The sequence below is a fragment of the Serinus canaria genome, chromosome 6 (genome assembly GCF_022539315.1).
Source record: "Serinus canaria isolate serCan28SL12 chromosome 6, serCan2020, whole genome shotgun sequence".
Lineage (NCBI taxonomy): Eukaryota > Metazoa > Chordata > Aves > Passeriformes > Fringillidae > Serinus > Serinus canaria.
In genome coordinates, this window is record NC_066320.1 from 28,204,571 (window position 1) to 28,230,321 (window position 25,751).

General features: G+C 40.8%; 1 protein-coding gene across 1 annotated transcript in view; it reads right to left on the reverse strand.

Annotated features, from left to right (window-relative positions):
• GFRA1 (GDNF family receptor alpha 1) overlaps positions 1-18,615 on the reverse strand; it is a 132,141-nt gene extending 113,526 nt beyond the window's left edge. Inside the window, exons 1-3 of the mRNA XM_009087163.4 lie at positions 18,151-18,615; positions 16,761-17,045; positions 15,443-15,526 (exon numbers count right to left, since the gene is read on the reverse strand). Of these exons, the coding sequence (XP_009085411.1) occupies positions 15,443-15,526; positions 16,761-17,045; positions 18,151-18,190 (409 nt within the window). The 5' untranslated portion in view covers positions 18,191-18,615. The remainder of the gene's footprint in view (positions 1-15,442; positions 15,527-16,760; positions 17,046-18,150) is intronic.
• Positions 18,616-25,751: the final 7,136 nt, after the last annotated feature.

Genomic DNA, 25,751 nt, shown 5'->3' on the forward strand with positions numbered 1-25,751 from the left:
CAATTATCAAGAACAAGTCCTGTTTTGTGGAAGGTATCTCCTAAGATTATCTGTCAGAGGCATCAGACTACTGCATAAAAGCCTATATAAAAACTCTTGAGAGCTTTTAATCCATATTTTTCATGAGTAATGAAAAATAACATCTGGAATTAGCAGGCTGAAAAAGTATTTCTTTAAATGTTACACAGCTTAGATATATATCATAGAAGGCAAACACCCCTCTTTCCTCACATAACTTAAGAGGGAAGGTAATAGCTGTGTCCCTTTTCATGTGTGAATAAAGCAGACAACAACTCACATACAGAATTCCAAAAGATGCAATTAATCAAAACATCTCAAGGTCACACAGACAAGCTGCTTTCAACCTAAAATACACAAAGCTACATCATTGTTGAGAGGGGTTATATCCTGCAGTTTGCTTGAGAAAGCTCCATGTGATCCCAGCAAAAATTTTTGCCCAAGGAGGACTAAAAATCTGATCCAGTGAAGCTGATTTTGATTCAACTCTGATGGAAAACAACTGGAGACTCAATGGTAGCAGAGGGCCTTCAGTGCTCATAATGAGACCCTGATAATAGAATGTAAATGGTATCCTGTGACTAAAAGCAAGAGAAAACACTGCTGCAGCTAACTATAAAACATATTTGTCATAATTTAATGCTATGGATATGGGTTCTCCAGCTTAAAGCAAATTCTTTCCAGATGAAGCAGCAAAATAACACAAAAAGTATTTTGCTCCAGTGTTCCACCATACATGAATAGAAAAACAATGAGAAGCCAATTTCACAGTGGCTGATGCTATCCTCACAATTAAAATATAATCTGTAATTAAAAGAAGTAATTGGCACACTACTTAATTACTGCAAAATACATTCTTCAAATAACAATGTGACCTGATGGAATAAGCAGGTTTTTACACGCAAACATCACTTTTCTCCCTCTGCCAAGTGTCCTTAAGAATCATTATTTAGCTTGCAAAATAGCTGCTACAATTTGATTGGTGTTGCTATAACCTGGTTTCTCCTTAATATGTCTCCAAGATTCCCATTAGCAGCCAACTGACAATGAGTGAAAACAACAAACAGATAAACATTTATATTCCATTACACATCAGGAGTGACTGTATAAGGATGTAACACAATACCAGAGCTTGTGGCATTCTGCCAGGTGAGAAAGCAAACTGGTCATTTCCTCCTCCCCAACACCAAAGAGAGGCACTACACATCCTCCTCATGGAATATGTTGCCAGCTTTCAAGTTTTGGTACTCAGTGGAGTAGCTTTTTGATACAAATGAAAGAAGAGTGAAAACAAACAGAGGATTTTTCTCTTTAAAGATGTATTTTACACCACCTGAAGCTCTCCAGTTCAGAGTTTGACACATTTTAGTTTTATTCACACACAAGATGTTGTCTTCTTCCCTTCTACTTGTCTGCATCATTCCAGATGTTACTTCTCTAAAATTGTGTTTCAATTGATTATTCAACATTTACTTGTCACCAGTGCAGAAAAGAAAACTGCCAAAAATGCAGGTATTTAAATTCTAAGTACAGCATAAAAATTAATGCTGTATGACAGTCATCACAGGATACATCCTCTAAACAACAAAAGGCAGATTTTCCTCATGAAGCCAATCCAACGTTCTTCTTCCATGTTTGCTTTATTAAATAAAACTGTGGCATGGTTGTCTATCTGAAGTACAATTCACTTTATTAACCCTAATAAAATAAATGGCCTCTGAATGCCAGATGTGAGATGGGACTTGTGCATCCTTGTTTCTTACCAGCTCATGTCCTTGAGCTGATTCCACTGTGAGGCAACAGATACAGACAGAAGAATTGGGAGCAGGATGAAGCAAGTTTGGGAGCAGTTTATTAACTGTGATATGGGTTAAAAGAGCAACACACTGCTTTGAGAATACTTGGCCTTATGATGGTAGTGCCTTTAAACATGTGCTGACCTAAAATCCTGTGGTTTGAGGGCCCCATGTTGAATTACAAGCAGAAAGGTTTGGCTCTTCACAAATTGCACACTGCTGGCCAGCTCTGTGAACAGAAATGTTCACACATCTCCTGTACAGTACAAACTGCCACCAGTGAATGTTTTGAAAACTTCTAACAGGAATTAAATGCACTCTCACAGAACAACCAATGCAGAGTACAATCAGGAAATTAGGATAACTGCATTTTTTCCAATGGAAAAGAGCTATTTCTGGGGAAATGTCTGGAAGTTTACACAAATGAGCCTCCTACCCTTCCTCTTAGTAAACCTGCTGTTGAATGATTTATGAAAAGAAACTTTCCAGTCAACGAGGCCCAGAATTCAAGATGTGTTTCTACCTTAACTTTTCCTGTCATGCACACATTAGTCAGATTTTAACTACATCAGTAAAGGTGATCTTAGTCACTGGTACACAGAGTATTTGACAGAATATTCCAAGTTGCAAGGGACCCAAGAGAATTAAGTCTGATTCTTAAGTGAATGGCCCATACAGGGATCAAACCCACCGCCATGGTGTTGTTAACACCATGCTCTGACCCACTGAGCTACAATCAGGGTCATTGGTTCATGAGAATGGCCTGAAGTTGTGTCAGGGGAAATTTAAGTGGGGTATTGGAAAAAGGTTCTTGCCCAGAGGGTGGTTGGGCATTGAACAGGCTCCCCTGGGCAGTGGTCACAGCACCAAGCCTGACAGAGCAAGAATTATTTGTACAACACTCCTGGGCACATGGTGGGATTCTTGGGCTTGTCCTGTGCAGGGTCAGGAGTTGGACTCAATGATCCCTGTGGCTCCCTTCCAACTCAGCAGATTCTGTGATACCACATCCTGGAAAAGGAGTGTTTGAATTCAATTTCAAGCCAGCATCAGAAAGGAAGTGTACAGGAAAGAAAAAGCTAAAGCTTTAACTCTCCTGACCTCTAAGTTCTTATGTCTGCCAAATATACATTAGCTCTGCTTTTACATTTAATATGAAAAAACTTGGAATCCTGTCAGCTCCTATTCACTCAAGTCTTGAAACAACTAAGGATAAAACAGTCAAGAGAACAAACTCAGCCACTTTCTCTGCAAACCTCACAGCTGCTCATGCTGGTGCTGGATGCAAAGAGAAACAACCTGGGTGTTATCATGTGAAATGGACAAACACTTCCTTAGACAATTAAAATGAGCATGATCTTCCACAGCACCCCCACACACACCTTTCAGGTGAACTCAATCATTTCCAACAAACTGGGGATGCTCCAAACCATACAGAAGAAATGTGAACAGCAGGAGTCCCCCAGTGGTAAAAATACCTCAAAGAAACCTTTTCTTCCTCCCAAATACAACTCAGTAGAGCACTTTGGGCAGCTCGCCAAAACCTTGTCTCTAAAAGTAGCTGTAGAGATGTATTTTAGTCCTTTTACCACTCTTTAACAATCAACAAAATAATGAATTTATTGCACCTTAATAGTACACATCTGAGAAGTTAACATCATTTTTAAAAACCCTTTCTAGCTTTCCTGTGGTCGTTTAAGAAATCATTCCAAATATGCACAGTAATTTCTAGAATTCTATTAAAATACTTTGCTGCAATTGGATCATTTCACACAACAGAAAGTCATTACCAAGAACTAGACCACTGCACTCAGTTACAATCTGGGGAAAAGCTGATTTGTAAAGTAAGACTCTGAAGTACCAACGTTTTCTGAGTTTGAACATTTTCCAAATATTAGAAAGACCTTCAAAATTCTGAAAGGCACGAGGAAGGATAAGTGCTAAACCTTAATTCTCTCTGACATGCTCCTTGACAGTGTGATCTTGTTCAGCATGGAGCATTTGTGCTTAGGAACGTTATGAATTGTCACCCTATCTATTGGCAAACACTTTTCCACAGAAGAAGAACAACCTGCTCAGGAGACAGAGGAGCCATCTATCTGTTACAAGCACTTTGCACAGCTCCCATGCTGACAGCTGCAGTGGCAGCAGCTCTTCTTACCACAGTCCAGGTCCAGAATTACTTAGTGTATTTCTCAGGCTGGCTGAAGACAGGAACCAGACACTTTGAGTATACTACAAGCCTGAATATTGACTCTTACAATGCAGCCCTTCAAATAGCAGGCATCACTGCTCAAGGGGAGCTAACTGTTGGCTCTACATTATTCTTTTTACAACAGAACAATTCATTCTCTAACTTGTAAATTACATTTCTCCTCACAGTCTACACTAGGCATTGCATACTGCCCGCATTACAGAAATCAGTGATGGGTTTTTCTCTGAAGATCTTACTAGAAATTTGTCTAGAGGAAACATTTGAGATCAATTATGCCTGCCTCCTGTGAGTGTCCTAGCTATAATTGATTACCTTTTAAGCATGATTTTAATTTTATTATGTCTATGTAGGATTAAATACATATTTAAAATCAGTATATACAGCTGCAATGTTACAAACACGACTTTGAAAGGCAAAATAGAATAAGGTTTCCTGTTTTCTTAGCCTGACAAAGTGTTGATTTTGAGAAGATTCTTATGGTGACATTTTCCTCCTTAAAGTAGGACCAAAAGTTTGCAACATTTAAATCCTTGACTTAACACAACAGGAAGGAGATAAATCTCTTTTTAATAATCTGAGGGGTTTATAAGCTTACTTGCAATTAGCATAAATGAGAGCTACTATCAGACTGTGTAATTACTGCCCAGCAATGCAGTACCTAAGCCTAGAAATGACAGCTCCACAAGTGCACCCATTCTCTGCCCTGCTGAGTGAGTGATTCAGAGCAGGTAAGAGCAGCACAGAGTGGCTGCCTGCAGTGGTGTCACAACAAGCCACCTGCTTGCAGAAATAGCCCTGTGACATCTGGGATACCCAAATGCCAACATATTTTTAATAAATAAATAAATAAAAACATAAAGCTCAAGCATCACAGTTATTCACTGTTTGTAGTTATGCCATTAAGGATGTCTTTGATACATTGACAGCCTCACCTCTGAGTCACCAGTTCAAACAACACACAACAAGCTGGGGAGAGAAGGCATCGTTCAGGGATGGAGAACTGAGCTACAGAAATCCTTTTTGTAACTGGCACCTCCTGCAAGGGGGAGAAGGACTGAGCAGGGAATGAAAAATGAACTACTTTCCTTTCCCAGGGCTCCCTGCTCTGCTCTGCCACACTGCCCATGCACGACTGACAACCCCAGTCTGCAGAGACCTAAGGCATGTGGTACTGTTTTTCTTCAAATAGGAAAATACTAAAATTACTCTCATTTATGCTTCTGAATCTTCCCACAGCTCTCAGAGAAAGGTCAAGGGCATGCAGATAAGATATTTTTAGTTATACAGCAGAAATGTATTAAAAAACTAAGTGCAGCCTCAAGTCAGATTTGAATATTTCTATTTACCAAATTCAAAAACGCTGTATGCCTTTCTCTCTAAACATTAACACATCTAGACCTAATAAATTTACTTTCTACCCAACCCAAAAAGAGCTGTCTAGGTATTTTTAAAATGTGCAAAAATTAAAAAAAACACCCAAACACATCACCAAACACTGTGTTCAACAATTCTCACAGCAATTTATAGACAAGATTTATACACTAACACAGCACATTTCTTTGCAAGTCTTCTTTAATTTTCTGTTGCAAAGGTGGGATGTTTGGCAAGGGGAAGAGACATCTCACACATCAGCAGCCTTGGGGAATGTTTGCTTGGAAACACACACAGTTTGACCTCTCAGAGGATCAAATCAGTTTACTTCATCAGGTCATGAGTGTTATCAACCACTGCAAGTTTGTGTCTCTATTTCACTGTTTAGGAGACTAAAATTAAGTAATAGATTACAAGAGAAAGAACTGACACCATTTCTCAGTCTATATGGGTTGATTTTAAAGCTGTAATTTTCATTACTTTTTTTTTTTTTTAACACAGAACACTATAGGCAGTTCTTACCCATGCAATCCTTTAAAGGAATCTGACAAGCAAATTCATCAATTTCTAATAGAATTTCAAATACAGCTGACACCTCGCTGTCTTCAATCATGTCTTGTTTCATAACTGTGTACGTGGAGAAAAGACATGTCTGTCTGGGGCCTAATGGATAACATGATGTACATTCCCGTGGCAATAGAAAATGAACAACAATAAAAATTATAATTTACTTTGCTGTCAGGTGCTGATCCTGTAGGTGTGAAGGAAAGCAAGTAAAGCTGCAGGGACTGAGTTTTGATCTGGTATTGTATTTAAATATTATGTAGTTGAGATTTAATTGCACCTAATCTGCTCAATAAAATCATCTTTACTGTTATTAATATCCCAGACTTGTGTTATTATATAATCCTAACCTATTTTTTCTATACAGAAATTTTAATCTGCTGCTTAAGCATTCATTAATGCAAAGCCACTGCTGTGGAGAATACATTCCCCTCTATTTGCAAGAGGCAAGAATTCTTTGGAACTACTACCAAATGCTAGTGTTGTCTTACTTAACTTTGTTTATGGCCTTGTGACAACAAACATCAGCAAAACTTAATCATTAATCCTAAAAATATTCCATCTGGAAAAGAAGATGACTCTACAAAGTGCAGTGTCATTTGTAAACACAATGTGGTATCATCCAAGTAGTCAAATGCAATACATGTGTTCATATATAACAGCTTTTGGATGGCTCCTTTCTTTCCTGCTTCATTTCTAAATCTGAATAAATAATCTGCATGCCAGCTAACCTAAATGATGAGTTATTTCCCATTCAGAGAATCCTGAGATGCTCAATTATCTCACACAACTGCCAGCCATCAACTGTACTTAATTGCTTGTATGTTTCAAGTCCACTGCATGTTTATTTATATCACTTGCATGACACACTAGATGTTTTATGAGACCAGAATAAGATGAGATATGTCACAGTCTAATGCTTGGGGCTATGACAGGAGCTGTATTTGCCTTTTTTAATCATAATTTTTCAAGGAAATCTAAGTAAATTAAATATCAGTCTCTATCTTCTCTACACCTTGCAGCTCCCAGTGATTTCTTAAGCCATAGGACATACTTGAACAAATCTGACAGAGCAATGAATATGAAGTTCTTACAAATTTTATTAAAAACCACAATTTTAGACCTGAGTAGACCTGACAAGGCAGGCGTGCCTCTGGCTCTGAGCCATTCCAAGAGGGAGTGGGGACCCAGAGTCCTCCAGCACAGGTGTCACACCCAGACAGCTGCAGCACCTGCTGCCCTGCAGAGCAGAGACCTGGGACAGAGCTGAGGACCAGGGAAGGGACAAGAGGAACACACTTGTTTGGTGACAACTGTGTCACAACAGGAATGGGGAAAAGTGCAGCCAGATTTCTGAGGAGCAGCAGAGTGGAAAGCAGAGCCACTCCATGCTGCAGTAGCAGAGAAAGAAACCCCTGGAGCCCCTGCAGCTGGAGGGGATTTGGTGTGGGAGTTCCAAAGACAGAGGAAAGCCGACATTCCAGGAAGGGAAGGCAGTACATGGAGAAGGTACATCAAGGCAGGAGTGAGCTGGGGCTCTCAGCTCAGGGCAGCAGCAGGGCTTAACAGGAGCCTGACTGCCAGGGCTAAACCCAGAGAACACCTGCACTGGGATGGAGGCTGTGGGACTGGGGAGCAGGAAGAATCCTTGTGCTGTCTCCAGCAGAAGAGGAACAAGGAAACAGACATTTCTGGGCTTGCTGAACTGAGCTTTAGTACTGAATTTAGGGAGCAGAATCTAAAAGGAAGAGCACAGAAGTTTATAACACTTCTGAACCTCATCAGCTGCATGACAAGATGCATTTTATGGACATCAGAAAGTGATAAAATCATATAACCACTGAATGCAGAAATTCATCTTTATTTATGGGTTTCTATTCAAATTGTTTGATACCTTCAAGTCTCTTTACAGCCTATCATTTCTGCAAATTTCTATGCAGCAAGAGCTATCTCTATGCCATTACACTTTGTGTCATGCCTCTCTCATGTTAAATTTCAAGCTGAGTGCAGATTGTACAGGACAATAGCCTGACACTTGGAAAAATTGTCAAAGCATCACAGTAACTAAAGAACAGTTCCAAAAATAACTTAATTGTGGTAATGCTGTAACTATACTGACAGCATTATTGCTGCATTACTTTCATCCATGGAAAATGCAAGAATATAAAAATACTACCAAAAATAACATAAATTACGGAATTACATTTCATGAACAAAACCAGTCACATTTCTAACAATCAAAGCTGAAAACACATTCCTTTCTAAGGTTAAAACAATATAATGTGCAAGTTAAAATAAAAAATGTTAGATACTTATCATAAATAAGTATCCAATCCAGATAGTCATTATTTCATCACACACAAGCATTTTAGTTTTACTCTTAGCATTTTTAACCTACTGTCAACTCCTGACAGAAAGCACTGACTTCTCCAAGACTGTCAAAAATATCTCTGAGAGTCCAATACAAATAGGGTTATTAAAAAAAAAGTTTAAAAATATCTTCAAATGTAAAAAGCCAGTGTGCAGAACACCTGCCATAAACTGCACCTTGCTGTTCCATCAAGAGACAGAAAGCTGCAGGATGCTGTTCTTTTGGTTTCACCAGGGAAAACTGCTCTCACACAAGGCATTTTGGAAGCCCTGCAAAGAAGACTGCCATAGAAATTTGCCCACTCAGTGCAGTCTCTTCCACCCTCAACACCTCCACAACACCTTTATCACTGAACCAGTGACAACAGTGGGGTCACCACATGAACCAAGCAGCTTCTGCTCACTCTCACCATGTCACACCTCCAGCTGCTCCATCAGCAGGCTCAGTGGGTCCCACCACTCACCCTGAGACACAGCAGTCTGCAGAACAGGGAACCCAGCCAGTTCTGCATGTCTGAGGTGCCCAGCAGCCCATGCCTGTTCCTACTCACTGCACCCCTGGAGTAGTGCTGCCTCTCAACAGATAACCTGATTCTGCTTCCCCCCTCAGTGACCTGATCTCACCTCATAATCCCACCAACACCACTGGCAGCTCCTCTGCCCTTTGCTCCTCTTTCAGAGAAACTCAGGTGCCCCTTAAGTGACCCATAAAGCTGGCCTGTAATGGGCAGCAAGAATACACAGTTTGCTGCCCAAAAATGTATATACATATATGTTCATTTAATATCTGACCCACCACACCAAGGCTTTCCTGCAAAGATGCAGATTAAGGGATGACAGTCCCATTCTCCAAGGATGTTACTCTAGAAAAGATGTGGTTCACTGCATACATTATATTTGGTAATAAGGAACTTTATTACCAAATGGTGATGCTTGTTCAACCAGCTACACTCAAACACTTCCCTTTGAGGCTCCAGGAAAATACTGCCCAACAGTATTGAGCTTCCTTCAAGACTTCTAACTATTCCCTCTTACTACTCCTCCTAAAGTAGAGGCAGAATATTCATGCATGAATGCTTTGTGGTCAATCAGGTGCTTCCTCCTTCCATGGAATGGATCTCATCTTGTGTCCATGTTGAGACAAAGCCTGTCTAGACTAACAGGACAAGCAGAAACAATACATTTGCTCAAAGCTGTGCATTTGAAGTACTTGAGGAACAAAGACCTTATCTTCTGTTTTACAGCTCTTCAAACACATTAGCAAAAACGGTTCCAAAAATCTTGCCAAGGAAAGCAACACATACTAAACAGAGTATTTACATATTCCTATTTTCAAGGCCTGCTAAAGGTGAAGAGTGAAGGCACTGCCTTTATAGGCAGCCAATCAGTTACTTCAGCAAGGTCCTTAATTCCCCTCTCATAATCAGATCTAGCTTCAAGAAATGCAGAAAACAGGATATTCAAAGAGCTCCTGCAAGCCAACAGTCACCAAAATTATTTTCTTTTGTGTGAAGTCCAATCTGATTATAAAAATGCAGAAGTGGAAATCAGGAAATGGTATCTATGCCCCCCGATAACTTGTTATCTGCCTGGAACTCAGCCTAGGTGCCTCTGCAAAGAAAATCTGCACTCAGAAATGTCAAACAACACAAACATTGTACAGGCTTACATTTATTTTTGTCAAACTATTTTCAATCTCTTAAGCACAGCTAAAATAGGTGCCTGGTTTTTCTGTTAGTTTGACTTTTGTAACAGGACACAAATTCTCACTGAGGAAAAACAGACAGACTGGTTTTGTGTAAAACCAGCATTAAATATTGGTTCAAGGGCTATTATTTTAATGTATTACCTTATAAAAAAAAATACAGTTATGTATGTGACAATGTTGGCTAAATATAAGAAGTTCTTACTTTTCTGTTATCAGAGAGCTCAACCTCACATCAGAAAATCAGAACTAAGCCAAAAAAAAAAAAAAATACAACAGGAAACAGAATACATCCTAATGAAATAAGATTCTGATATGTTAACCTTACTTCAGTGGAAACAGAATCAGATTGCAAGACTCCTATTAGCCTAACAAGATCTGGTTTTTGGTTTGTGAACTCAGGTGTATGCACAAGGTAACTAACATGAGGTACCTCAACTTTTGAACTAAGTAGCAATGATATGGGGGGTAAGAGCTAATGGAAGCAGTGCAGAGTCAAGAGAAATCAACGTTTTAGAAGTATTTTTTACATTAAAAAATATTTTAAAACTGCCTTTAAAGAAAAGTGGCATCTCATATAATCTTACAGAAATTTCATAAAAAGACATAGTGTTAAATTAGAAAAATATGTGGCATTTGAAATACATGCAGATTTAGGAACAGAAACAGGATTAGAGGCCTCAGGCAACAGGAATTGGAGATGTCATACACTATTAATTCATGGGAGAAGCCACTAATTCACATGGCACAAACCCCAAAAGGAAAAAGCAGTGAGTCTCTTGGCTAGGAGAGAGATTCTAACTTATCTTTTTGATAAACAATCTAAAAAAGGCCATACATGGATTCAACAAATGAGAAGTCATTTACCAGATAGGAAAAAAAGAAGTAAATAATAATTAAAATGTCAGGGACTTGTTACCCAGAACACAGCTCTTACATCAGATCAAGAATTAAAAAAATGAATAGGGAAATCCTCCATTCTTGATTAAAAGAATTTTGGGGGTAAGGAAAGTTTTGGGGAAATTAATTCCCTAGCTTGTTCTAATTCAACAGACTAGGAGGAAGAGAAAGTACAAGGAGAAGCACATAGACAAGGAAGCTCTGTTTCTCTGCATTGTGGGAATTCAGATGGAAAAGCCCCAACCTTCTTCCCCCACCTCTGCTGATGGACACTTTTCCAAGGAAACACCAGCAGCTCATTGTCAGTGATAGCTCTACCCCAGCCCTGAGAAGAAAAATATAATGGGGATGGGGGAAATAGGTGTCATCAATACTCAGAGCAGGTTTTATGCTGGGGAGAGTGAACTATTCCCTTAGAAAAGTCTGTCCCATCCTCAATAAGGTGTTTTGCACACTGGATTTATTCTTCCCCCACAATCAACTTAGTGATTTGTGAATTAATTATACAAGATGCCTGACAGACTTGGAAAAACTCAAAGGAAGTCAGGAAAATTATTGATCAACCTACTCTCCTTCTGAGCAAGGGAGAGATCCTAGAGGGAGACCCAGAGCCATCCTCATGCATCCCACAGAAAGAGTGTAACAGCCACCAGCACACACACACTCACTCCTGAGATTCCAGCACTGCTGACTTTTTAGTCTCAACTTTTTCCACACAATAAAAAGCCACCTTACTGACCATAACTGCTTCTGTCTACACTTACAGCTTATTCAGAGGGCAAACCAAACCTGCTCACTTCATGTGCTGAGTTCTAACAAGGAATGATGCACTCCAGCAAGAAGCCCAACATGCTGCGCTGTCTACTGAATTCTTGGTTTTAATTTAGAAGTTTATTATAGTAAATATAAAATACACCCTTTTCTAAATATAGGCTTCCACATACCTTTTACAACAAAAGATTCCCAGAGATTTTAGATCAGGCAGCCCCTCAAGAGAACAGCAGAACCAGAACACTCCCTTGGACGTAAAATCAGATGAGCCATTTTCTTTCTCTGATTTGCTAATAATACAAAAGGAACTTTGCACAAACTTTACTACATGAAGAATAATGGCAAAATAATTAATTTCTGCCAGTCCTGTGCTTTAGCAACTAGAAACAAGGCTTAACTAGCAGCATGTAACCAAACAATTCTCCACAGATTAACAGCAAACACTGTTTTAACAAATGCTCTGATTCATGTAGCCTGTTCTTTTAAGATTATTTCTAAACATAATGGATGTAAAAGAAAGAAGATTCACAAAGCTGAACAATGGGATAATAAGCCTATGAAAAACTAGGCAACTCAGAAGTGAATCCATGGGAGGAGAGGATTTTGTCACCCTAAATGCATTGATCTAAATAGCCAGCTCTTTCCAACACTAAGTTTTCTATTTACACCACTTCACAGACATGGCTCAAGGCATTTTATTCAGATGGAGTGGCTCTCCCTTTTCTGTTGAAGTGCATGAGACATTTCAGAAACATTACTTTGTTAAATATTTCTGCAGATATGTACAGCTACATTTTTATGCAAGATATTTTCTTACAAGGTGCCTGAGCTGGCCACTATACTGTATCAGCTAATAACAAAATAATAACATATCTTCCAGTTGCAAACCCCAATGTCAACTACAATACAAATTTAAGAGGCAAACTGTTCTCCAGGTAGTAAAAAGCCATAGATAGCTTTAAGAAGTTACTAATTCGAGCATCACTCCTTAATGTAGTGTGAAACTCAATTCTGAAATCCAATCAACAGATTTTGCATTTACTGTAGTTGTGACAGAAGTCAATGGCCTTAAAATGTTTTCACCTCTCAAAAGTTGCAAAGGTTCAAGCAAAAGTGACTGTTTAAGCAAAATCTTTACATCATAATAGCTAACCCAAATCTGTTACCCTGCAAAACTAACACACAAGTTTTCAGCAATTTCGAGAGCTGTTTAACAGGAAGAAATTCACACCCTTGAGGCAGAAGCACCACATCTGACATAGTAGTTATAAAAAAATTCAAACCTAGATATGCCCAAGACCAAAAACAAGACAGCCCAGTCTTTCAACTAGGAAGACTCAATCTTAGAAACAAGTTTAGCCATATATTCCTGATTTTTCTCCTAAATCAACATATTGATGCTTGAAATAAAGAGAATTTGGCATCCTGTCTCCATAGGGGAAGAAAATTTGAACATCTATCAGCATAGAATTACATCAACTTTAACTGGTTTTAAAAACTGTCCTTCATTTTTCAGGCTTATGTACACTGCAAAAGACTTATCTGACACAAAACAGCCATCTCAGCCAATGATTTTTCCCTTTTACACACCACAAAAGAAAACTATTGTGATTTTCTACACTATCACAAATAGAAATACAAAAGGTGGCAAAGACATTACCCTTGATACAAGTCCAAGTCATATAGGACCACAGAATGGGTTTTGTGGTAAGAAAGGGTTAATTGCTGCTTTTAATTACACAAAACTAACTTTAATGGGAGCGAACACTGCAGCAACATCTACAAACACAACGTCCACATTAGCAGAACACCAGTTATGAAACCCCTGCCAACACTACTTGTACAGGGATTGTTTTGTTTGTTTTAATCAAATTCTATGAAGTTCTGCTGTATTTGCAGAGCTCTGCAAAAAACCTGTAAGGCTGAGGAGCTTTAAAGAATGTAACATGCAATAGTAACCATGACAATAAGAAAAATGCTTTTGCTAATCTTTTTCTTTCAGCTGACAATACTTTCAAATACTGGTGTTTTTCCTCTAGATGACAACTTTTGTTTGTTGCTCACTATGAATTCTAGGCCTCCCATCCTTGTACACCTTAAACTTTTAACCAAAGGAGCAGCAATTTGGGGTGCACTGAACACATGAGATGAGTCCTAACTGTGGTAGGATGGCCATAATCTGTTATCAACTATATCTTACTTCATTGTTGCTCTGAATAGGTGCATGAAAATTACATTTTTAAGGCAAATATTCTGCAAATAAACAGGGAACCTAAAAAAAAAAAAAAAACACACAACAGGAAGGCAGAATGCAGATACGGTATTCCTCAGGAGATCACAAAACTGCTGAAGTATGTTAGAATCTGGCCCCAGGCAGGCTGATCATAAACTTAAAGAAAACAGCCTGGAACTCCTCTGCACTGATTTTGTCTTGGTTTTATATTAAGCTGGAGTTTTAAGCAATAAAAAAATAAAAGAAATAAAGATTCTTCAGAGATTTATCTTAGCTCTCTACCATTTCTCCAACAGGCTTGCTCACCAAACAGGACAATGCTTTCAAAAGATGTATGGGATAAGGATCTGAAGTCACATATTGAAAAGTGACTAAAGGGATGATTTTCAAAGGCATTAAGATACCTAAAGATGCATTAAGCACTTAAAATTTTCAAAACTGCCTGGGCATCTAACGCCTATTTCAATCACTTAGTCCTTTTTGAAAATCCCAATGGGCAGTTATCTACATTTTATGTGTCTATATGCCTTGGAAAATCTGTACCATTAAATACTTAACAACCTAAGTACCCCTGGCTTTTAATGGGACTTTGAGTCCTAAAAAGTCTAAGTACATCTGAAAATTGGTCAAGCCACTCTCTTTGGTCTTTTTCCCCCTTTCTTTTAAAGAGGCATCTCCTAATGCTTATCCATAGCATGTCAGCTAAGGAGAGCTTCAGCAGTGTCCAACTTACACACTGAGCCTTGCACATTTGATTTGGTTTATGGAGCTAGACAAAAAAAAAAGTACAGACTGCATCCTCAAAAAAAGGCTTTCTGAAGCTCCTAAAAAGAAATGAAATTCCAATTTGTAACCCCAGTGAATGCCCCCAAAAACACAATTTCAATATATGTGACTCCACAGGAGTTCAACTTAGGCTGGTAAAGAACCAACATCCTTGTTTAATACCCATGCAACATATCCAAAATATCACAAAAAGTTCTGAAAGGCAGCCACACAGCAACAAGAAAAAACAGAAAAAGGAGGAAGTTGTGAATAGGCTCTTTAAAAAGGCAGCAGTTCCAGAAAAGAAGACAAACTTTAATTCTGAATTTTCTTTTTTTAAAAAAAACTGTATGAAACTATAAAGCATTCCCTTATGCAAGCATTTGAAAGATGTATCTTCTGATCTTCTGTAATGGCAATAGGAGGTAACTTGCACTGACCAAATTCCCAAAAAGGAACTGATTTGTAAATTGGGAACACGGGGAATCAGATTGCCACCTACAGGAAAATTTAGCATTTATTGTCAAGAATGACTCAAAAAGAATACAAATTGCCATCCTGCCAAGCATTCTTTCATTTCAAAACCAATTAGTCTTTTCTTTTGTGCAACTGTATCATGAGCTTCCTAAGTCCAGGAAGCCATTATAATTTCTTTTATTTATGAGTACTGCTTAAAAGTTCCATAATTCAATTACAAAATCATGTGTCAGTTAAAGAATTTTAAGTCTGCTTACCTGATACCATTGGTGCTAGCCTGAATATGTCTGATAATCTGCTGTTAACTGGCTCATAAGGGGAATCTTCAAGCAAATCATTTCCTATGGACAAAAAATATTTGGATTTTTTTCTTACACATGAACTCAGGGTAAGATTTTTTTGTTTACTTTTACTTCATAACAGTGAAATGTACTCCCCTCTAAACCGTTAAAAAAGTTTAAATAGCTACTTCTTCTCAAAGAATTATCTATAAAAACACCTGAAAGAAGCTAATTGTGTATCCCTGTCACTAGATCTCTTCTCTCCCTCCTCCCTGGGTAAGGTCATAATTTGCAGAGACAGCCTGTGACATCACAGGGACTGTCCCATCTCATGCCAGCAGGAGAGAAGCTGCAGCAAGGATGCTCCTTTTCATTCACCACAACAGCAGAGCTCTTTTTTAGAGAAGCTCAGCTAGCAGCCAAAAGCTAGCATCTTTGGTATGAAACACTCCTGACAAGATGCTGCTAGAAAAGAAAGTTTCTATGATGTAGAAAACGTCTGTTATTACCTTTAGCAAAAAATTACATATGGACTCATTAAAACATATAGACAAACGCACAGAAAGGCATTATTTCCCTTTCTGCAGAAGCAACTTTAAAAAAAAAGGTAAATGGGGAGCACACTGAAGTGAGTGACTGCACCTTCAACTCCAAGGCCACAGCAAAACAGGACTAAATATAAGGACTGTGGACTCTCAGATGAAGAGGACCTGACTGTTCTCACTAGACTAAGCGAAATTTGCCTTATGAATATGAATAACAGAGCAGTCCTGAGTCAATCACTGTCGTATCTCTTCTAACTGGCACATCTACATGCTGTAGGAACCGTAAATTTCGGGGTTTTTTCTGCCTCAGCTTGCCCAGGGAATACTGCTAGTAAATACAGAAAAGGAAAACATGAACTTTCACTTAAAACAATCTTCTCTTCACATTATATTTAACTTTCAGCAAAAAGGCTAAGAAACTAGCTCCAGTGTCCTGTTAGGTGAGTCCTAATTAGGGAGCTTTAACATTATTAGGAAAATGTCTCCAAATGACTGGTTTTGGGGCTCTTGCACATGCTCGTGCCCCTGTCTTTTGCCTGCGGTTTAGGAAGGTCAGCTGGGTCCCTGGAGGAAGCTCTGGCTGTCGCTTTCGCAGCCCAGGAGCGGAGCCGCAGCTGTGCGGGGCGGACGGGGCTCCTCGGGCAGCAGCTGCCGGGCACAGCCAGAGCCGCGGGCTCGGAGCCCGGCCGAGCCTCGGGGGCAGCCGCACACCCGCACCCTGCGCTGGGGGTTCTGCGTTCGTCACGTACCCTGCAAGCTCTGGTACATGCTCCAGTAAATGCGCAGGCAGTTCTTCTCCTTCTTCATGCCCCTCTTGCAGCGGCAGTTGTACAGGGATTTCTGCTTGAGAGCTTCCATGGCGCTTCTGCATTCGTCCTTCGCCTCCAGGCCCGTGGCCCGGCTGAAGTTGCTCTCTTTGCCGGCTACACACTGCCTCAGTGTCCTGAATTTAGTACTACAGCTCTGCTCCTTCAGACACTGATCGCTGGCTTTCACGCAGTCCAGGCGGTCCCCTCCAGGCAGCCCGCTCACTTCTGCAGACAAAAGTACATCTATGGAGAGGAGATACAAAGCAACCCGCGCTCTTTGGGGGAGCAGGGGGCACGGAACCCCAGCTCCAGAGCAGCACCTGCGAGGCACCGGCCACCTCCTCACGCTGCACATGCGGCCAACCCCAGGGGCAGCACCTTGCAAACCTCCTGGCTTCATGCTACGCCTTAGGAAAAAGCACACAGGGTTTCCATGGGCTTAGATCCACTTTCGGGGGAGTCCAAGGAAACGGTATTTTTTAACCCTAATGGCTGATGTATGAGGAAACAGAAGAAGGAAAGAAAACCTGGAGGGATTAATGTGCCTGATAAAACAAGCATTTGTTATTCCATAGATCCACTCTGGTGAAACAAATCAGCTTTCCATTCCAGGGTTTAACTAAGGGGTTAAATATTCAGCCTCACTTTCCACAAGAGCTTTGCTGTAATTTCACTTACATCCAGGAACAGCCCGCTCTGAGAGATAAGTATCCTCACTGATTGATATTAGCCTGTCTTTGCGTCAGTCACTTTTTAAAGGCTGTGCACATTTTTGCTTATTCTATATGCATAAAGGTAGAATTTGTTACTTCCCCCCCACACACACTTCTCTCCACGTATGATGCTTTTGCAGGAGAACAAAGCAAATTGCATTAACTCTCTCCTCTCCATCGTGCCCCCGTCATGCTCCCTCAGACACATGCGGATGGAAACGCAAACCTCCCCTGTGGAAAGGAAACCAGTTTGGGCTGCAAACCACTACCAGTCGGGCAGGTTGCCAGGTTCAGGTGAAGATGTAATCCTTCAGCTGGTCTTGTCATCCCCCACCCTCCCCAGGCAGCCTTATTTTATTTAAATGAAAAGTTTCCCTGTAACTTGCGAGAACCCAATTTAACAAGAGGCTAAACAGGCAAGTACCGAAGTCTGTAACCTATAGAGCTTAAAACGCAAACCGGGCTAACTGATGTGAGGCAGAGCCATAAAAACTACTGGAAACTTCACTGTTCTGCCTAAACAATAGACTGACAGCCATCAGGCTCCCGGTCCCATAAACCCTGTGCTTTGCTTTATGAAGCGATGTGCAGACCGAAATAAGGCACCCGCAACTTACCCACTAAGGGCAAAGCGAAGTACAAGAGAACGAGAAACATCTTGCTGTCTTCGGATGGTTTCCCCAAACGACTCGATGTGTCACAACAAAGATGATCAGCATGTAGATATTCCAATACCGCCGAGGTCTAAAGGCTCCAAGTTCAGATCCATTGAATTCAAGGGGGAAGAGAAAAAAAAAAAGCCACCAAGCAAAAAAAACCCACAACCCACTCTCTTCACCGCTACCACCACCGGCGGCAGGAGCAGCGACGCAAACGCTGAGCTTTTCCCTTAGATTTCAGGTCTGAGCAACCTGCAGGCACAAGCACTGACTCCAGTGCGGAGCGAGAGGCGCACGCACGGTATATGTGTGTGTGTCTGTGATGTGTGTGAGTGAGCGAGCGGCAGCGGGGCAGGAGCGCCGGTCGCCTCCTTGGGTGGGCAGCGCCTGTTCCCAGGGAGGGACCGAGAGCGCACGGGGGGCGGGAGGGGGGTGCACACACGAGACCCGCAGCGCCCGCCCGCCCCGGCCGCGCAGCCGGGGCCAGCCGCTGGTATCAGACCCGCTGGCAGCACCTCTGATAGCCCTGAGCCGCGGCTTCCCGAGCCCCTCCCCGGGGCAATTCGCCTCTTCCACCACCCGACCACAACTTTATTGACGCGCCGGGGCCGGGGCCGGGGCGGTGCGCGGGGCCGCGCAGGCTGCGCGGAGCCCTCGCCGCCGGGGCGGAGTGGGGGCGCGCTGCCGCCAGCCAAAGTTTGCCAGGGAAAACTGTGACGGGAGGGAGGCGCGGCCGCTCCGGTTCCGCCGAGCAGAGCGGGCCCCCCTCGGCCCCGAGAGCGGCCCCGGCGCTCTCCCGGTGGGAGCGGATCCCAGGGGGCCCCGCCGGCACCGGGCGAGCCGGGGAGAGGCAGCCACCCCGCGGGGATGCGCCGCTCCCCGCCCGCCCTCCGTGGGGCTCGGCGGTCACGGCCTCCCCCTGCCGGCCCCGCCGCCCGCGGGGAAAGTCCGGGGCGTCCCGCAGCGGCTCCGGGGCGGCGGGAGCACCGCCCGTCCTTCCTCGCAGCCTCCGCATCTCTGCAGTGCGCGGTGCGGACCGGCCCTCGGCCGGGGCCGAGCGCAGTGTATCGGCTTCCACTTGGCTCCTGAATAAACAAAGCGAACATATGTCCCATATTCGTGACAGATGGTTCAAACAGAGAACTATTTAGTGGTTTTCCCACAGTTGCTACTATGTACCACTCCCCCGAAACCCAACAAAATGCAATTAGCCTAAAATAGCTTCAGCTTCCAGATTTCCTTATTTTCATATGTGGAAAATTTGATTCAGGTGTTTTAATGTTCTGGCTGCAACCAAATGTGTTAAGTTGTTTTGGGTTTATTTTTTTCTATTTTTAAAAGAAGTCAGCGTATATGTTCCTTGGCTGTTTTGTCAACAAGATATTTGGCCAATTCGACTCAAGGAATTTGCTTCTCCTTGCAATAAATTTTGCCTAAAGGAGTTTGAGTCGCCTCATGAGATGGGAGATGATCAGGCTGGCCACTTTTATAGCAAAAACTGGATGGCAGATGGAGCTAAACTGTTGAAAGGTACTTCAAAACACTTATTTAAAAGCCTAGCATATGCCAGGATATACAGAGAGTACAACATTCATAGAACCCAAATGGAAAGGGCTTATTTTTGTTTGCTTTGCTGTTCGGATTTTGGGTTGTTTTTGGTTTTTTTTTTTTTCCCTCTCTTGATACTTTTTCTAAACAGATGGATTTGCATTATACCAAAAAAAAAAAAAAAAAAAAAGAGCCCCAAAACCCATGACCCACAATAAAAAACAAACAAACAAACAAACAAACAAACAAACAAACAAAATCCAACAGATCCCAAAAAACCTGTGTAAAGTACTGGATCTCTCAGTGAGTTTGTAATAGTGATATCAGCTTGTAACTGGTTAACTCCCAAGTTTTGTGGTTTGATTGTTTAACGTCAAGAGTCATATACTATTATATGGTTACGGGTTCTATTATCTGCTGCACATACAAGGATGTAATTGGAGGAACAAAGACAATGACCAGATTTCTGGAGTATTTCAGGGTAATTAGAAGGTGCTAAGTTGGTGATAGCATTGACGGTTGGAGACAGCTTCAGCTTTTCAAATCGCTGGTATTTAATGAAACAAGTTGGTCTTCCAAACACTTCAATAGAAATTGAGCTGAGTGATACAGAGAGATGATTACTTCTTCAGTGGTAATTTTGACATCATTATGGCACACAGATAAGCTCTGTATAGAAGTTATCTGTGTATCTAACACAAAGGTAGCACAATTCTCTTGTCATTTAGAAGCCTAAGTCAAGAATAGCTACAAGATTCACAGCAGAGGATAGCAACTGAAAATCAGACTGAAAACCAGGCCACTTTTTACAATACCATTCATGCATTAATGTCCTGAATACCTCCATACATACATACATATATATATATATATATACACACACACAAGTTATTTGGCATTTAAGAAAGCAACATATTGTAAATTTCTGCATTAATAACTATTCTTGCTGTTGTAAAGAACAGCTTTTGTGGGGTGCTTCCTGTTACAGTGAAACTGAACTCGCATTTTAAGTGTTAAAAGTTGAATAAATTGTCACTGACAGTTCAGAAATAACAAAACAGCTGGAAAACATGCATCCAAAAATTCTGAATACTATCTAAACACTCCTCTGGCAGTATTTTGACTCATCTCTGGAAAACTACCACCCAAAGTGAAAAAAAGGTTAAAAGGTTTTAATGGAGAAAAAAGCTTAAAATGCAAGCATGTTTGAAAATCAAGGTCCAAGAGGAAAGTCCATGCTGCATACAGTTGCTCAGAATATCCAACTGCTACACACTCTTCATCAGGACAGTAGGTGGGAGACAGCTCCTTACAAACCACAAGGACATTTTTTCCATGGCAGAAATTACTTTTTTTTTTCTTTTTATCTTTCATATATGGAATTATTTATAAATTTCTGTTGCAGACAAAACCCCATAAGCCACTCTATGGCTGGAGCCATAATCCTTTAGGTCTATGCAGTGTTTTCCAACTGCCTTTTACTCGCCCTGGGGTAAAATTAAGTCATTGAATGTTTTGCTGTTGATTTCGGTCAAACCAAGGTCTGCCTTACAATTTGTATCTGTCAATCATTCAACTCATGAGTTTCTTCAGATAAAAGAAAAATAAAAGAGTAAGCTACACAGAAGTACTTAATGCAAATATTTTAAAGATATTTAAACTCTTTTACATATTCTGCTGGTCGAGTTTTTTTTAAAAGTTTCAGAACAATTAATATAACATAAGATACATAAGGTGCAGCTGGTAAAGACAAACATTTTGTTGCAGGAAGGATGATGACACAATCACTACTCCATTATTGCTTAAAGGCTATTACAGTGTAAATAATGTGGAAGGCAGGACCAAATACTCCAAGCTAGTTGCTGCCAGCATAAACTGCCAGTGCTTCAGTCTTTATGTAGTTGTAGTTGTTGCTTTCTAGTTGGAAGCTGTTATTGGAAAGTTTTCACAAAGAAAAGGCAAAGTAATGTGGATAGTGGGGTTATTTGACACTAAAACTTCAGTAGAATTAATGCTTCAAACCCTTTTCTTTCCAAGAAGGTTGAAGTAAGTGTAACCCCTGACAATGGGCAGTTTTAAGCTTCCTGTCACCTTGCAGCCTGGGCCCAAATGCTCTGAATGCAGCAACAGCATCAAGCAAGAGCAGCCTGTATCCATCCAGGCCAGCTGCTCCTGGAGGCCAGGCATGCACAGCAAAATCAGAGCTTTGCTGCATTCAGTCCTTCTGCCTCCTCCTCTGCATGTAAACTAATGACAGCAAACTCTTCAGAGGTGTCACATGCAGAGGTGCCTCCCTCAAAGGCAGTAGATGTTTTGCAGCCAGCTCCACCTGCAAAGGCTGCAGTGTTGGAGCTCTGTGTTGGGTTGGTCTGGCTGGCAGCAGCTCAGATGACAATGTACCCCTGAGCTGACAAGGAGGCTGAATTAATCCATTGCCTGGCCCAGGGTTAGCCTGCAGATTCCCTTTGCCATCTCTGCCACAGACCTCCTTTTAAAGAGTGAACCCTGCAAGAAAATATTGGAGTTGGAGCCACTGAGGCCAGGGAACATTACACAGTATTATCTGCAGTGCCACTGGGTATGTGAAGTGGAAGTAAAGCTGAGAATAAGAACAGTGCCATGAACTTTAAATACAATTCTTAGGGGAGTGAAGAGGTGAAGCAAAGCTAAAGTTGAACTAATGAGTCAGATCTAGCAGGTGGGGGAGAGCAGGCTAGTGATGGGAAAAAGTCTGTGTGCTGTGGGAGCACAAAAAGTAGTGTTTACACAGGAGGCTTTCTTCAATAATGAGAAAGGGAGAATAGAGAAGTTAGAGAATTACTAGGGACTGGGGGAACAGTCTGAACTGCTTTTTTTTGTCTTACATTTATCTGCTTACCATGAAGTCAAAGTGCCTTTTGGTGGGAATAAGGCAAGAAGGATTTGCTCAAGGCATTAAAGTTTTGTAAAGGGCAGATTAAATAACAGTGCTCCAAAAATCAATTTTGAGGGGCTTATGAAACCTTGAATGGGCTTTTGCAGCACAAAAGCGAGATTGAGTTTTTACTGAACCTGTCATTTATTTGGGTTTAGAGCTTTCAGTAAGTATCAGAAAAACCCCCATAAAAACAAAAGCAAAGTAAGCAATGAGCATTCACACAGCAGTCAAATAAGAAACACGTGGAGGTGTGATCCAGATTACTAAGTGACTTAATTGATGCAAAAGTATAAGAAAAGAAAGTCAAGGTTTCATGTCTGCCATCCCCCATCCCCTCTCCCTGGCTTTAATCAGACCTGGTAGTGAATTCCCACAGCTCTTCTTGGCCACAAAGTTTTTCCTAGACTCTTGTGTCTCTGTTCTCACCAGAAGTTGTGCTGATATACTGTCAAGCCACCTGGAAGGAGGAAAAAAAGAGAAGAAAAGAAAGGGAGAAAAATAAAGCTACAAAATTCAGTAGAATAGATACAGAAACACCAAAAGAGTACAATGCAAGTTAGAGTTTGCAAGTTAAGAAACACAACATACTAGTTATCCCTGAAAACATGAAAATGCTGATGGAACTGCAGCTATTTGTGAAGGTATCTTACAGAAATGATTTCGTTTAACTTTAAGTAGCGATCTAAAGGCATAGGCTCTGATATTTGCCCAAACTGGTAAGAAAAGTGTTGTTAGGAAAAACCAATCCTTGATCCTTAGAGTTGGGATTTTTTGCTTTAAAAATGGGGTAACACCGCCCCCTAGCCGCTGTTGGGGACAGTGCAGGCTGGCGTGGGCAGGGATTCCTGCCTCCGCAGAAAACAAGGCACAAAATTCCATGGCACAGGAGGATCCAGCAGCACAGAGACTCGATGTGGTGCATTAAGTAAAAGCATAAAAGATTGCCAAAAAATTAAATATCATCTGTTAAGCAGTATTAATTCAGGTGCTCAGGGAATCTAGAGCAATACAGTTCAGATGCTACAACAGCATCATTTGAAACTTCAGCTTCCAGATCAGTTGGTCAGAGCACAGTGCTTATAAGGCCAGGGTTGTGGGTTTGATCTCATATGAACCATTCATTTAAAAGCTGACTCAATGATCCTTCTCAGTCCTATCCAACTCAGAATATTCCATGTGATTCTGTGAAATACATAAGCAGCATCAACCTTTAGCATCCCCTGGGCAATAACAACCAATGTGATTCAGCCAAGGCCAGAGTTTGGTTTGGTAACTTGGAACCTTCCTTTTGTCTTTAAAATTTCAGTGATTACCACAGTTTGGTCTTGTGTAATCCATTCAATCCTGAACCACAGGACAGGAAACCCTACCTTATACTACATAAAATATATTTACATTAATGAACCTACCTCATGGTTTTTGCAGAAAAACTAGAGCTAGGAAATTACTTATTTTAATTGTCAGTTGTTGTAAGACTATAGCATCCACACTGCTTTAAAAACATAATAGCATGAGCATTTCAGACCACTGAAATCAGATTCTTGATCTGAGAAAAACCATGTTAAGATCAGAATGTTGGTATCTTGTATTTGCATACTACTTCACTTACATGTGGATTCATTTCCCTCCCATTTTTAATTGAAAGTGATGAAAATTCAGTGTATAGAATGGTGTGTAAAGATGGTGAGATTTTCTGTTCAAACATGCACAGCTCTAGTGATGGGTATTCAGCTTTCACTGTTCATGCTACACCAGATACACACACACTAACAGAGCAAAGCACGTTAAATCAGAGAGGAACATTTTGCTTTCACTTACTGTACATATCTTCTTCTAAACTGTGGAACCAAATCTGCCCTGACACTTGCCCTGTGTAGGGAAGTCAAAAAAAGATGTATGGAGGTTAAAGCCATTTTAGAATTTAGTGACCAAAGGCAAAATTATCATCTTGGATTGTCAAAGCTGTATTTTCTGTACATTTGCTAGCATAGCCCTGACGAGTGAAATAAATTTTTCTCCTGATGGTATCACCAAAACTGTAATTTTATTGGAAGTTTCTCTAAAGGTTAGTGACTCTGTCAGTGTTAATTTCTGTAATCTCTGTTTCATCAGTCTTCCTCTGAGGTAAGAAATTTTGGGGACAAAAAGTCACAAGATATTTATATTGGAGGTGAAAGGATATCAAGGAAAAATGGAAGTGGAAGAAACTAGTGTTGTGAATGCCATGAGAATTTTACTGAGAAACCAAAGCTGACTATTATCAGATCCCTGCAATCAGTTGATGTCACAGTATCACTACCTCTACAGGTGCAGCAATATTGGGGGGTTTATTGTTTGCTTTGTGGAGCTTTTTTGTGGGGAATGTGGGGGTTTTGTGCCTTGTTGGGATTTAAGGAGGGGTTGTATGTTTTTTGTAAATTTCTTTTTGTGTTTGGCTTGTGGTGGATTTTTTTTTATTTGGGCTAGATGGGAAGAGGTATTTTGGTTTGTTTCACAATTTTAAGAATAGCTGCAAAAACTTCAGAAAAAATGAAAAAACAGATCAGAATTTGAACTCAGAGGTTTATTCATAAAAGGTATTGAATAAGTGTGGCATGAAAAGGCAATATTTCTTGAATCAGGAACATCTCCTTAATTAACTCTTTATTTTTTTCATTTAGTTTAGGAAGAACCTTATGATGAGATAATTCTCCTTTAATCCAATTGATTATCACATGGAAACAGTGTTGAAAATCAAGATCTGTTTGTTCTATTAAAATATCCCATAATCCCATTATTTGGCTTCTCTGCTACTGCTGCAGAATTCTAAGGGAGCGGTGCACGCACCAAAGCAATGAGCATGACAGACTCTGAAAGCCAGAGTCCCAGCTGATGGTATTTGCAGTTTCTTCCCTTTTCTGTGAGCACTCATTGCATCAATACAGCTTGGCTGTTCAGGGAGTTTCCCTGGTTTAATCATGTGATGCTCAGTTAAATCTACAGCACTTGTTTTAGATGGATGGAGTTACCTGCTGGGAGCACCAGTAAAGGAAGCTTTTTTGCATCTCTGCATCTGTCCTGCAGTTTCAATGGCAGGCATAATTCATGTGAAAAA